We start from the raw sequence: 16192 nt of genomic DNA, 5'->3' as shown, positions 1-16192 counted from the left end.
CCGCTTCGAGCGAGGTCTTCAGCTCAAATATCAGGATAGGTTGGCATCTCAAAGGTTCACTTCATACCAGGATATGTGTTGATGTTCTGTTAATGTGGAACACGTAGTATTGCTTCGAGAATCTAAATAGTAACTTTAAAAGGAGGAATGATGGAAGGAGTGATAATCCAGGAGGAGCAAAAAGGCCGAATCAGGGTTATCAAGGAGGCCAAAATTTTAGGAGGAATGATAGAAATCAATTCGGTTACAGAGGACAAGGAGGCAACAAACACCAGAACAACTACAAGGCGCCAGCGAACAGATCCCAAGGGTGTACCAAGTGCGGAAGAATGAGTCATTTAGCAAATGAGTGTCGGTGCGGAAGCCACGAGCACTATGTTCAAGAGTGCCCAAAGCCACCAGGGACCACCAATGCCACAGGAGGGACTACTTCAGGTGGTACTGACCGCAACCAAACAACAACAATGCCGGAGCATATCGTAATCCACCACGCAAGCACCGACAGGAAGAATCTATGTCATGAGGCAAGATGAGGCTGAGAATGATGACACTGTTATTACCGGTACCTTCTCTATTCATTCTTTGCCTGTCCATGTTTTATTTGATTCTGGAGCTTCACATTCTTTCATTTCCCCATTGTTTGCCAAAAACTTGAACTTGCAACCATCATGTGACTTTTCCTCTCTAAGTGTTGCCCTACCTACTGGAGAAACTGTGAGATGTAGAGTCATGTATAGGAATTGTCCAATTGTGTTGGGGAAAGTTGAGTTTCTAGTTGACCTTGTAGAATTTGAGTTATCTGAGTTTGATGTGATTTTGGGGATGAATTGGTTGACTAAATATGAGGCTGACATCAATTGTGTTAAGCAGAGTGTGACCCTTAAAGCACCTGATGGGCGTAGAATTTCATACCAAAAATTTGTGACAAAACCTCAAATCCAAATTGTTTATGGGTTGAGAGCTCAAAAGATGCCTGAGTTTGACTGTTGGGTACCTTTGTAGTGTCATAGATTTAAATTCCCCTAAACCTTCCATAACTGATATACCTGTGATTTGTGAATACCCAAATGTGTTTCCCGATGAGATATCTGGTATGCCCCCACGAAGAGAATTAGACTTTAGCATCGAGATAATCCCAGGATCAGCCCCATTTCCAAGGTACCCTATAGGATGGCCCCAACTGAGTTACAAGAATTGAAGAAACAATTAGATGAGTTACTTGAAAAAGGATATATTCGACCGAGTGTGTCACCTTGGGGAGCCCCAGTTTTATTTGTAAGAAAAAGGATGGAAGTTTGAGGTTATGCATTGATTATCGGGAATTAAACAAGATCACCATTAAAAACAAGTACCCATTACCCCGCATAGACGATTTGTTCGATCAACTTCGAGGTGCAAAAGTCTTTTCGAAAATAGATTTGAGGTCTGGTTACCATCAACTCCGTATCAAGCCTGAGGATATACCAAAAACTGCCTTTAGAACCCGATATGGTCATTATGAGTTTGTTGTTATGCCTTTTGGGTTAACCAATGCACCAGCTGTATTTATGGATTTAATGAACCGTGTCTTCAAGCCATACCTAGACAAGTTTGTGGTTGTTTTCATTGATGATATTTTGTATACTCTAAGAACATAGAGGAACATAAGGAGCATTTGAGGAAAGTAATGGAGATGTTAGTGGAAAATCAATTATATGCTAAGCTGTCAAAGTGTGAATTCTGGCTCAGGAGATATCATTTTTGGGCATATTATTCTGAAGAAGGTGTGTCTGTGGATCCCGAGAAAATAAAAGCAATAGTGGAGTGGCCTAGACCAACTAATGTTCCTGAAGTTCGGAGTTTCATGGGATTAGCTGGCTATTACAGAAGATTTGTGCAAGATTTCTCTAGAATTGCCTTACCCATAACCAAACTTGTGAGGAAGAATGTCAAATATAAGTGGACTGAGGAGTGTGAGACTGCCTTCCAAGAACTTAAAAGAAGACTCACCACTCCCCTGTTCTTACCCTTCCATCTGGAACCGAGGGATTTGTTATCTATAGTGATGCCTCCAAACACGGGTTAGGTTGTGTCTTAATGCAAAACGGAAAAGTGATAGCCTATGCCTCTCGCCAACTCAAAACACATGAACAAAATTATCCCACCATGACCTTGAACTTGCTGCTGTTGTCTTTGCCCTCAAAATTTGGAGACATTATTTGTATGGAGCCTCGTGTCAAATTTTCACTGATCACAAAAGCCTGAAATATATCTTCACCCAAAAAGAGCTCAACATGAGGCAACGTAGGTGGCTAGAACTCCTGAAGGACTATGATCTTGATATCCAATACCATCCTGGAAAAGCCAATGTAGTTGCTGATGCCCTGAGTCGTAAATCTCACCTGAAAACAATCTTGTCTATTCCTCGAGCCATTCATGATGATTTGGTGAGGATGGAGGTAGAACTCATTCAGAAGGAAAAGGGTGTTTGTTTGAATGCAATGGAGGTAAGGTCGTGCTTAATGGATGAGATAAAGGGAGCTCAACAAAAGGATTCACAACTGGAACAAATAAAGGTGGATGTGAAGAATGGGAAGTCACCTGGTTTTGTGATCCAAGAAGATGGAACCTTGAGGTTTCAAGGAAGATTATGTGTTCCAAATGATGAGAATTTGAAGAAAAGAATTTTGAATGAGTCTCACAATGCACCATATTCAATTCACCCTGGAGGAAATAAGTTGTACAAGGATTTAAGGCAGGTGTACTGGTGGAGCAATATGAAACAGGAAGTAGCAGACTTTGTGGCTAAATGCTTAACATGCCAGAGGATTAAAATAGAACACCAGAGGCCAGCTGGTTTGTTGCAGCCTTTGGATGTGCCAGAGTGGAAATGGGATTCCATATCGATGGATTTCATCTTGGGTTTGCCTATGTCAACCAAGGAATGAATTCCATTTGGGTTATTGTGGATCGGTTGACAAAGTCGGCACATTTCCTAGCAGTGAAGAGTAACTGGAGTTTGGATCGATTGGCTGAATTATATATGAACACGATAGTACGCTTACATGGAGTGCCTAGCTCAATTGTTTCTGATCGTGATTCAAGATTTCAGGCAAAATTCTGGAAGGAGTTACAGAAAGCTCTGGAACAAGGCTTAACTTTAGTACTGCTTTTCATCCGACAACAGACGGACAGACAGAAAGGACAAATCAGATTGTGGAAGATATGCTTAGAGCTTGTGTTTGGATTTTCAAGGAACTTGGGAGAAATTCTTACCTATGGTAGAGTTTTCGTACAATAACAGTTATCAAGCCACTATTGGAATGGCTCCCTATGAGGCACTTTATGGAAGGAAATGTCGCACGCCTCTGTGCTGGAGCGATATTGATGAAGCACGTGTCATAGGTCCAGAGTTGATTCAGGAAACCACAGATAAGATCCGATTGATACAATCAAGAATGAAAGCAGCTCAGAGTAGACAAAAGAGTTATGCAGATCGACGGAGAAGACCATTGGAGTTTATGGTTGGAGATCATGTATTCTTGAAAATATCACCCACGAAAGGAATCATGAGATTTGGCCAATCAGGGAAGCTAAGTCCAAGATATATTGGACCATATGAGATCTTAGAACGGGTTAATGAGGTAGCGTATCGGTTAGCATTACCGACTGACTTGGACAGGGTCCATAATGTATTCCATGTGTCGATGTTGCGCAAATATGTCCCAGATCCGAGCCACATAATTAGACACGAGCCTTTACAGCTACGAAATGACTTGACCTATGAGGAGAAACCAATTGAAATACTTGACCGAAGAGAAAAGCAACTAAGAAGTAAGGTGATCCAAATGGTGAAAGTTCTATGGGCTAACCACTTGACCTCTGAGGCTACTTGGGAGGTAGAGGATCAAATGAGAACGAAATACCCCCACCTTTTCTCTTAGGGTGATATGATCTTTTTGTAATGAATGCTCTAATAAAGGTATATGTACTACTATATGAATGTTTATTGATGAATGATTTATGACATTGCTTATTACGCATATATCATATGGATTGAATTTTTATATGAATGTTCTTATTAATGATCTAGGTTCTAACTGAGCTCCAGTTTCGAGGACGAAACTTTTTCTAAGAGGGGAAGGATGTAATATCCCCAAGTTTTAATATTATTTAATTAATAACTAATCGTAATTAATCAACTAAAAACGATCCAAATTTAGTAATTAAAAATTTCTAAGTTAATTTCTAAGTTATTTGTTTGTAATTTTGGTTAATGAAGCTCATAAATTAAGTTACTAAATTAGCATCAATCTTGTAAATGATGTAGGACTTAAGGTTAAAAATTCTGATGGACCAATGCCCAAATCCTTTGAGGCCCAAAACAAAAAAAAGGCCTAGCACTATTCTTCTCCAAAAATCTAGAAAACACAAATGGAAAGCAATAACTCCATCTTCTTCCTCCTCCATACGTGGAAGGACAAGAATGGAGATTTCTCAACAAGTCAAAAACTATCTCAGTAAATTTAATTGAGCTTTCACTCTCTCAACCACCCTTAAACCACTGGTTTTTCTCAAAACTACTGAATTTAGCCACTTGTTTTCTTGAATGGTTTTGGTAATTTAAAATTCTGAATTCATCTACTGAGATAGAATTTCTCTATAAATAGGGAGGAATGGTTGAGTTTTAGAATCACAAAATCAACAACAATAATTCAGAAGTTTACATCAACTAAAAGAATTTGAAACAAGTTTTCAAATCTTTCAACTCCTCTGTTCTTCTGTTTTCGGCCACCATTACAACCACCATACAACAACCCAACAACCACCACAACTCCACTTCTCGACCACCAGCAAGAACCACCAGCCAACGCCACACCTCTTCCTCAGTCGTTCTCCCTGCACGACCACTCTCTCTCCTCTTTCGCGAACCGCACAGCACCCCCACACATATCACTCGCCTCCGTCGCGCCTTTCTGTCGCCCTTCGCCGCCGACCAACCGCCGACCAGTCCCCTCTCCCCTCTCACGCATTCCGTTGTCGCCTTGAACCCCTGCACACCCATTCTCTCTCCTCCTTTCTTTGCCCATTATTCGCTGCTGCTGCTCGTATTTTGCGCCGTCGCCGAAGCTTCGAGGAAGCCGCCGACCGTTCGCGCTGCGCCACACCACCGCGAGCTGCTGTTCGGTTTCGCCGGAGCTCCGAGCTCCCTTGTCTGCTCGTCCCTGCTCCAAGAGAGCAGAGGTACTACACCTCTTCCTTTTATCTTCTCTCTAAAAATTCTGGTTTTAAATATTTTAAGGAAAGCCTAATTACTACCTTTTACTCATTAATCTAAGTGGGCCTAAAATCTGATTTACCTTAACTAAACCAACTTGATTCATTGGTTGCTTGTTATTTATTGGACTTAAGTGGACTATTTGTGGGTTAATTAAATCACTTGTGTAAATTAAACCTTTAAATAGTTATGTTAATATTTATGTTAGGGGTTAATAAAAATGTTATGTTAAACTAATTACTTTCTAGATCTTATAACTGAATTCTTTATTGAATACTAGGAACACTTAGTTTACAAAATGAGTTGTATTTAGTTCATTAGTGGTTATTAGAATAATAATAACAATCATGGGAAATTAGGCAAGGAATGTTGTAGTAAGGTATTTTCCTTATATAGTCACTCATAATTCCAATTTGTAACTCCTTTAAATGATTATGCAACTATTAATTTATAAGCTTACAATATGACTAAATTATGGATAATACTTTTAATTTGATCTCTAAGTAATATCTATCGATTATCATGAGATAAGTATAAAGGTTGTGGATAAACTATTATAACTTCAACATATTACGTAATCGTTAAATAAGTTAGACTTTATAACTTATAAAACAATAGTATAAACTAAGAATCATACTTAAAGAGCACTTATATTAATTTCTATTAACTTCTAACTTATAAAAATACTCATTTTGAAACTTAAAAGAACTCGTTCCTCGGAGCTCAGTAAGGACGATATCAAGGACATAAGAAGAGGATTATTGTTATTATTCTGCAATCAAGGTAACATCTACTGCTAGTACCCGCAATTCCCTTTAAATGTTTTTATATGAACATGAGAACAATGTGATTTGGTAAAAGTTTATCAAAATGTTTATTATTGAGTTGCAGGATGATTACTATGATTTATTTGTAAGTACATTTCATGAGTTTTATGAACTGGATGGATTACCATGAGCTCTGGTTATGAAAAAATGATATGAAATGATTTTTGCTACCTAAATCATTAAGGTAGAGCTGAGATGAATGATTGATGACTATCACCTATGAATAATAAAAATTACAGAACATGATAACGTAAAGTGAAAGAACTGGTTTGCTGAGCTGATTGGCGGTCGTATACGTACCGAGCTGTTTACTGGGGCACTGGCCCGTTACTGTTATTAGGGCACTGGCCCATTATTAGTGTAGGGTAATGCCCGGGACACAGGTCCTTGCACAGTGGTGCATACACATGGCTGGGAGACGTCCCAGAGCTGACTGATTTTGCAGCAACCAGAGTAAGAAAAATAGATAAAAGGATTAATGTTTTATAAAGGTAAAGCTAAATGATCGGTATTTTCGACAAATGTTTGAGTTATTCTTTCCCCCTGTTTGCAAATAAAATGAGCTGAAATGAATTTACGTTGCTAGAGTAGCTTGTTACTGAGCCTCGGCTCATAACGTTTTGTATTTATGTTTTAGGTACTGATGGGAACGATGGTACTGCGTAGTGGCAAGGATTACCACCTTATTAAATCATCTAGTAATAGTGCTACTTACTTGTAAGGTTAACTTAACTAGAATGTAAGACCATATGCTTTAATATAAGTTATCGTGTTATGTCAAGTAAACGTTAACGTTATCTGCTTTATTATAATATAAGATGTCTAAGTTATCACTATTATATCTCTTAATGTTTAAATATGCTAAATGATTGTAGCCTTGCACCTTCCTAACCGAAGGTGCGGCAGTAACGCCTTGACTAAATAGGTATTCCGCTGCTAATTAGATTATCTTAAATAGTGAATTAGTAGTCGGGGCGTTACATTTTGGCCTTATAAAAACCTAACCAACTCATCCCAAGAATAATATCTAGGACTCCCAAATTGACTCTATCAAATTAGAAGAAAACACACAATCTCCTATCTTTATAGGCAAATCTTTAAAAAATTTGGTACACCTTACGACTTCTCTAGTAGGTATACTAATAGGCAGGTCAATTATTTCAAAATATATCAACCCCATACTTTATAACGGACGACGAAATAAACGAATAAGTCTCCCCAAAATCAAACAACGCTTTAATGAGAACGAAGTTAATAGAGAAAGTACCAGAAACTAGGTTGGTAGATTGTTTAGTTTCATTGCGACTCATCACGATTAGTTTCTAAGCTTGGGCTTATCAACACTACTTTCTAAGCTTCACATTCTATTTTGGTCTTATAGAAACCTAACCAATTCATCCCAAGAATAACATCTAGGTCTCCCAGATTGAACTCTATCAAATTAGAAGAAAATACACAATATCCTATCTGTAGAGGCAAATCTTTGTAAAATTTGGTACACCTTACGACTTCTCCAGTAGGTATACTAATAGGCAGGTCAATTATTTAAAAATCTATCAACCCCATACTTTTTATAATGGACGGCAAAATAAACGAATTGGTTTCCCCAAAATCAAACAACGCTTTAATGAGAACGGAGTTAATAGAGAAAGTACCAGAAACTAGGTCGGTAGATTGTTCGGTTTCATTGCGACTCATCACGATTAGTTTACCCGGAGTCTTATTCTGGTTGTTATTGTTGTTGCTCTCACTAGCAGACATACTGTAGCATCCTTGGTTGTTCTGCGACCCTATAGGCTTCGAACCTAGGTTTCTAGATTGGTTGAACCCAGACCTTCCTTGATTACCACTCCCATTACCATACTGATATTTTTTTTGCTTACTGAAACACTCATACTCTCTATGCCACTTCTTTTGGTTGTAGTTACAGGTTTCTAGGTCTCCCTTACAGTCTCTACCAAGGTAATTCTTGTTACACTTCTTATAGTTGTGACTCCTTTCAGGCTGGCCCTTATTATTATAGACTTGACCATTTCTCCCTTGAAAATTCCCATTCCCATTTCTATTCTTAAAATTCCCCTAATTTCCTCCAGCATTGAAATCCTTTCTTTTCTCACCCACTACAGCATTCTTCTTGTCACGCCTCGACTGAATACCATAAATATGGACGGATTTTCCATACACAATATCCAGGGATGCAAAAGTCTCATCACCTAACCCTAGTTGGATTTCCTCAGTCAAACCTTGCTGAAATCTTTGAGCATTGAGCTCTTTAGTGGCTGCTACCTCAGTTGCAAACCTAGACAATGGTATAAACTTGCTATATTACTCAGAGATAGTCATACTCCCCATCCTAAGGTTTATGAACTCCTGAGCCTTTTATTTCCTCATAAAAGCAGGGTCAATTTTTTTCTCTTAAAGCAGCAACAAAGGAATCCCGATTAAACCTTTCAACATCACTAAGTCCAGTAATTCTCTTTCCCCCATAGGCAGCCTTATATTTTAGATATAATAGGCTTGACCTACTTTCATAGCTTCGGGACAATTTACAGCCACAAAAATATTTTCAAACTCCCTAATCTAATTCTCTATGAAGGTAGGATCAGCTTGCCTCTTAAAATACGATGACTTAATCTTAGCTAATTTTTTTAATCATGTCCCCAGCAGGATCGGAACACTCAACTCTTTCTTGAGTTAATTTCTCTGCCAACAGGCGAATAGCAGAAGCTAAGGTGTTATCGTTGTTAGTCATTCTACTTCGCGACCTGAGATTTAATGTAACTCTACTTTAGGTTACAACTTGCCATTCTCTACAAAGGCAACAATTGATTTGACCATAAAAGGTCGCATCAAAATACAATTCTCATGAAGTTATAATAGTGCCATAGTATAAATCATCATCAATCATATAATTATTCATGAATAGTATTCACATCAATAATATACACATTTGAGGACCAAATAAAATTCAATCACAACAACAAAAGAAAATATTCCCATTCCCGTACTAAAATAAATTCTTGCTCGCTTGAAGAACTAAATATTTACTTTTATTCCACAAAATGATGATGCTAATATTTTTCCAATCCATAATAACTATACCTTTTCCTTAACAAGATAAAGGTACTAAAGAAAGAAATTTAAACCATTATAACTTGAATACTTATCCAACTGTTTTTCTTAAAGCATAAATACGTAGTCTAAGGAGATACATTATCAGTCTTATCTTTCAAGTCTTCATCGTCCTCATCCTCTTCAGGTATAGAAAAATTTGGCTCACTAGAAATAGTCCTCATAATAGCAGAATAGACATCCTTTCGGTTTGCATCCTAGCACAATCAAACACCTGAATAACCTTATCATCGCTATTCGAATTGCTAAGTTTCAACACCCGTCACATCTTCAAATCTAGGCTGGTGAAACTATCACAATCAGAATCAGACCCTCCATCATTCTCATCATCACTAAACACAATTCGGTTGGAGTAGCTCCCTACTCGAGTATCTTCTCTATCAGACATGTCTAGAGATCTTATAATAAATGAATAAGACATCTATAAGTAAATGATACTCTCACTTAGCGTATGATCCCAACAATAAACAATAAGCAAGGATAAACAATACTTTAAAGCATATGAATAACATGAAACAATTAAGCAGGAAAGAAAAATATAAACATGCTGAACTAACTATTCAATGCAGACATATAATATTTCTATCATATATGTCCTTCCTATACTACCCATCTCTCACCAAATTAATAAAGTAAACAAAATAAACAAGAAGTATTAAAGTAAATAACTAATAAATAATATACACATGTAATTTTCGAAATTATAGAAGAATCGAAAAATTAAAATAACAAAATAAAATATCGAACAAAATTCAAACCGAAGAAATAAATAAAAAATCCAGACTTTTATATAAAAATAATTCGAACCCAAATAAAATAAAATATTTTGAACCTATTTTTTAAAATTTGAAATCTTGAAACATGTTTCAAAAAGTGATTTAAACACAATGAATAAGTAGGAGTTCGTAATCTAAGAAAGTCATTTTAAGTAACTAGGCGCCTAAAAATTCAAAGTTGGCACGAAAGGCCAAGAAAAACCTAAAGCTCCAAGATACCACTTTCTAACACCCCGACAATTCTCTATTTTGCAGAATACCTTTTCAATATAAAAATTACAGAATTATCAAAGCATTATCTCTCGTTTAATAACGTATTGGCTTATTCAGAATTTTGTGTAGGAAATAATAATGATAATAAATAACTTTGAAAATAAAACTTAGCCAACCAAAAGTCAACTCTAAAAGTCAAACCAACACAAATTCAAAACTCAACTATAAAATTAAAAGTCAACTATAATATAATAAAGTCAACACATGCTCTCAATGACTTTCCAAACCCATGATGCATCACCTTCAAACCTGAAATGGACGATGCTCTATTGATCCCAAGAGACTGCTCACCAAATGGGTCATCACAAGATCAATAAGGCAAATTAATTATTTATGATCAACATACACACACAAAGCATGTAATCAGCAAAGGTTAGTACTACATAGTAAACAATTATAAAACTTAACTTGATATTAATGAACATTAAGTAGGGATAAAGAATAATACAATAGCATAGCTGACTACTTTTACTGAATCCACAACATTTAAGTTAATTAATTTAGATGGAATAGGCAATGGAAAGAGTTGTTTAATCCAAACCAGTCTTCAATTTAAAAGACGAAGTACGGGCGCGACCCCGTACTCCCTTGACCTACGATATCGTCCATTTCAAACATGGTGACCAATTCGGTCCCAAGAAAAGCCATAGGCTACCACTATGTACTCCAATTCATACTAGTCCAACACTTCAGACGTGCACACAAGTATAAAGCTATTGCTATTCACTTCCCACTTTAAGTGATTAATAAATTATTTACTTGTTATGACTCACAAAGTAAGGCAAACAATATAATCATCCAAGATACATAAACTTCCATTTTTATCTTAGGATTAGATAAGGTGATCATCAACTTAACAACCCAAGAATAATTCCAATATTAATTCCATAACCATTATTTATTTTTTGATCCATATAAATAATCAACCAACCTTTCATAGGTTAATAACCAACTTACCAAATAAGACACTCGATCCTCATAAAGTAATTAAATAATCCAAAGGGAACAACATGATCCAATCCATGATCCAATAACAATATAATTATTAATCCTCATGTGAATTAATAAAATAAAGTTCACAATCTCATATGCTTGCATCAATCATCCATACAAACATAATATAATCATCATAATCAACATGCTTCCTACAATGGCATAAAACATCTAATTTCACTTGAATATAAATCGCATATGAACTATTAATAATTCGCTATACATGATACTACATAATCCCATCCTTAGGACATGATACTAATCCAACGCACACATAGGTATGTACGTACCTTGTGTTACATAATGCTAGACTAGTAAATATACTGTTATCCCTCAACATGTTCTTCAATGGATAATTTCGATCCTGAGCTTCGTTCCCGAACAGCAAAAAAAGGACCCACCCTAGAGGTTTGGGTGGTGGTTCCTCCTTTGAAGCTTAAGTCAGGTATCAGGATTGATAAGGAATAATAGAGATAAAGAGAGAAAGTGAAGGAATTTTCACAGACTAAAAGTACACGCTGTTCAAAAAGTTACATTTCTCTTTATTTTAAGGACTATTTATAGTGTTTGGGGTCTGATTGCTGTACTTTGAGGTCACCCTAATTTAAGGGCATCTGATTGACTATGCAATCAAAGCCTGACACGTGGCAGACAATGATTGGTTGGTAAATATCAACCAATCATATGCAGTCGTTTTTTGAAATTTGGGCCTAGATATTCTGTTAGGCCAAAAAGGTGGGCTGGTACTTTTTCTCAGTAAAAATCAGTTTTTCAGCCTTCATTTTCTCTATATTTCTTCTTTGAGAGGAGACATGTGGAAGCTCCAGATGGATACATGTGTACATTGAGGAGCCATTGATTTTCAGGCTACAACATTTGCCCCTAAAAGGGGATTTACTATTGGCGCTAAGACGGTTAATACCCTTTTACTTAAGGGAGTTACGTTGTTTTTCAAAAACTCGCAAAACGCGCCATTTTACCGGTTTAACCAGTCACTTTTTGATAGATTTTGAACCCAACAGTCATTTTTACTTGGTCAGAAGGTTTTTTCACGCCTCTATAAATATGACCTTTTGTCCTTTCTGGAGCCATTTCACACCTTGACGGCCCATTTGGTAGTTAGTCATAAATGGTGGTAACAGAAATGAATTTGTGTGTAAATTTGTGAAAAATATCATTGTCCATTCCCATGGTAATGCTAATTTATCCTAAAGTGTCCACTTGTAGGTGATAATGAGTAATAATGAAAATTTCTTCCCCTTGGAGACAAAAACACAAGTTTAGGGGTAAGATTGCTTGCCCATGGAGAAAAAATGCCTCTACATGGAGATTTTAAGAGTGCTTCCCTAATAAAATTACACTTAGAATTCATTCCCATTACCGCAATTTATTAACAACTACCAAACCGGCAGTGAGTGAATTTTCCTAGAGAAAGAGACTTTTCCTCACTTCTGCATTTCTAAATAGAGAGTGAGTTCATCCAGCTTCCGCTTTCTTCGTCGAACGTCCGAATCGCTCGTCAGGTTTCCCCTTTTTCTTCTTTGTTCTCCTTTATTCTTTATTTTTCTTTACAAAATCAATAAAAATAAATTCCTCTTCTTCGTTTTGAATAATCCCACCCATCCAAGAGTCGGTCTTGACGCTAGAACTGATAGCTTTCCTTCTTCGGCACATTCTAGAGTTGGGCCTATTTTGGTCGATAATGCATTTCTTGTTTATGGATTTGGACGATAAAATTAGACCACCCAGTCTTTACCTGTGCAGGGTAATTTGGCGTGCGTCAAGAAAATCGCCCGTCTTAGACGTGGAACAGTACTCCCGGCCTCTAGCTCTGAGATGGAGGCGTCAACAGGGCGGATCCCTGAAGATGGGGAACGCGAAATTCATAGTGCACGACCAGCGACCGAGCATTCTTCTCCTGGTAGCGTCCAAGAAGAAGGGGTCGATCGAATAGATCCTGAAAGAAGCCCGTATGGGAAAGATATTGAGATGGAGGAGGATAATGAAAAAGAGAGTGAATCTGGCTCCTTTGATGACTCGAACGACTCTTCTACTACTTCGTCCAAAATTAGAAGATGTCTAGGTCCCCTCTCTAACCCACGGTTCATATTAGCGAATAATGGTTGGCTAAGAAACGTGGGCACTGACCTTAGTCACCTTTCTTTCTCCCACGCTGGGTTACTTTTTCGTCCTACCAAGTAAGGAGGGTACCATTTTGAGTGCCCCAACCAACCACTTTTTCGTGTATCGGCTCGCCTTAGACGCAGGGTTGAGATTTTCCATTCACCCCTTTGTTGGCCAAAAGTTGTAGTATTACAACATCAACCACAACTAGTTAGCCCCAACTCTTGGCAGAAGATTCTAATTTACCTTGCCGTCTGCGAGTTGCGGGGAGTTCCTCCTTGTGTGCCGGCCTTTGCCCAATACTTTATGTATCTAAGATCCCAAAAACAGTAGAAGGGGTCTGGTTCAGGTTCTGTATCATCACAGCTTTCTTACCTTTTGGGATAAGACGTCCAAGATGCATGCGTGGAAGGCCGACTTCTTATTTGTTCGGACACCTAATGAGGTCGTTGCTAGACGGTACCACTATTATATCGAGGCATCTACAAACACCGGAAGAACAACATCCTTCTCGGAGCTGGAAAGCAGTACTGATGAAGAGTTGGTAGAATACTTCAGAATAGAGGTGTATTCTAAACCAAACAACTCCTCATTCAAGGGACCGTCCAACTGGATACCTTTTAAAGAGATGTTTTATGATGATAATTTTCTGTTCGCCTGGCTTGCGGTTGGCCGACAATAAAGGTATAGCGCAAATTTTCTCAAGTGAAATTCCCCGTCCAAGGTATTTGCTTTACTAATATTTTGTACGAGTTTCATTTTTCTTGCAACTTTTGCCAAATCCGTCCTGAAGAGATCTTGGACGGGAGAAATCAATATGTTCAGGTTCATAGACTCCCTTTGGAAAGAGTTCAACAAATCCGGCTTTAAGAATAGATTGGATACTTTCGTTAGTGAAATATTTTTTTCTTCTGCCTTTTATTTTTAACGGCCATCACTGGCCGTTCCACCGTTTGGACGAGGGTTCCTTGTATTAGGAGAGCAGCTAGAGCAGCCCAATTTTCATCGGCCAAGCACCTTCGTCTAGATTTGAGGCCATATTTTGGACGTAGGCGCCTTACAGAAGGAAGGCGGCCACCCAGGTCGACTTCCCTTGAAGAGAGTCCTTCGTCCAAGGTTGAATCCTCTTTCTGGACCAAGACTGTAACAGCCCGCACTTTCGAGCTACTAACTAATCACACTTAAGATACACAAAACACAATCAACACTTAACAAACCTCGAATTTACATTTATTCACAGCGGAAACAGAACCTATAAAAACGATCCTGGATCTGTGGGTTAGGGGCCCACAACATAACAACTTGAATATCAAATAACAGATTACGAATACTTCCAAACAAAGCATCCAACTTTAACCTCAACCCACCATTTCCTAACATAAAAATCTTCTTCTTGATCAATAATCATATTCCGAGTCCTCGACATCAACACTACAAAATCACTAACAATGAACCCTGCCCCCACCAGGACAGGTTCCAAGAACAAAATCAGAAAAACTTAGTACACACACTGTTCAACCAGAAATTCATTTTAGTGGCTTAAAATATAGTTGTGCGGTTTATTACTCATCAACTGGAACAATCCCAAACTTGAAAAAAGACTTAAAATCAAATAGTTAGAAATGTTTTATTACGACACCAGCAACCCTTAACTAGAAAGTCCGATAAAGAGTACTCATACACATACTACAGATAATAAGTTCCTTGCCATAAGGACAAATTTCAACAACAGTTGAATACATAAGCTAATGCCAAAACCACATTTTTGGTGGCTTAGACTATTCATATACAATTTATGCTAGAATTCAACATGCTTCACAAGTACGGTGCTTGCTTAAAAATTTCAGAATTACTATCCTTGCACAATTGCATTAAAGTAAGATTTTTTATCATGAAGATCACCACTGAGATCATTCAAAACCCTTTGGGTCTATAGCATTTAATTTATTTGGGTAAAGCGAACATGAATAGAGAGGGGCTCCTCACATAAGGAGCCGACGGTCTCTAAACTAATGGAGGTCGTCACCCCCACCATTTAAATATTTATGCTTGCAAGCCTTAACCAAGACATGTCCCACTTTTATTATTTGCTAGACTTCACCCACCCAGCGAGGGTTCGGAAGGAGATCACCCATCCTCCAAGGGTTGTTGTTCATACCGTACTTTATTTGGTATCGGCCTTTACCCACTTATATCCATAGTTTATTTACATAAATAGTTTAAATGCACAATTTATCAATACCATACGTGTTCCAAAGAACACACATTCATCCATGGAGAGGAAAAAGAATCACAACTACTATAGTGTCGCTAATCATTGCAAGACTTGAATCTTCTTTTGAAATCTTTTATTTTACGACAACAATTTCACCTATTAGTTAGGTGTAAAGATATAAGGAAATAATCAACTCTATACTGCTTGTCAAAGTGATATAGGCATTTAGTGGGCTCATTTAAACTTTATTAAAAGGGTTGATTTAACTTGAACATGTGGAACTTTTGTCAAAATAATATAATCAACTCTTCGAATTGTCCATTCACACCACATTAAACATATAATCATTTAATGTTATTTCTTTGATACAATACTCAATTCTTTACTTCTTGTAACATCCTTGTTACAACATATATCAAAGAATACAAATCCAATACTTTCATGCTTATGATACGATAGAATTACGCATAACAACGCTACATATCGATTTCCAGTCACAATCATGCTACCAAACAATCTCAGTAATCACAATCATACAATCGTTCCCTATCATGATTCTAGGTTCCAATGGAAGAATTCATAACCTAACATGACA

The 16192-nt window shown here is 37.4% G+C and overlaps 1 protein-coding gene across 1 annotated transcript; it reads left to right on the top strand.

Moving 5' to 3' along the window:
- Positions 1-519: 519 nt before the first annotated feature.
- Positions 520-1002, top strand: LOC130589511 (uncharacterized). The gene has a single exon (XM_057390777.1). It carries the CDS (start codon positions 520-522, stop codon positions 1000-1002), a length of 483 nt encoding a protein of 160 aa, XP_057246760.1.
- The last annotated feature ends 15190 nt before the right edge of the window (positions 1003-16192 follow it).

This window comes from Beta vulgaris, chromosome 7 (assembly GCF_026745355.1).
Source record: "Beta vulgaris subsp. vulgaris cultivar EL10 chromosome 7, EL10.2, whole genome shotgun sequence".
Taxonomy (NCBI): Eukaryota; Viridiplantae; Streptophyta; class Magnoliopsida; order Caryophyllales; family Amaranthaceae; genus Beta; species Beta vulgaris.
Note: the sequence above shows the minus strand (reverse complement) of the source record. Positions and strands in the feature narration are given on the sequence as shown.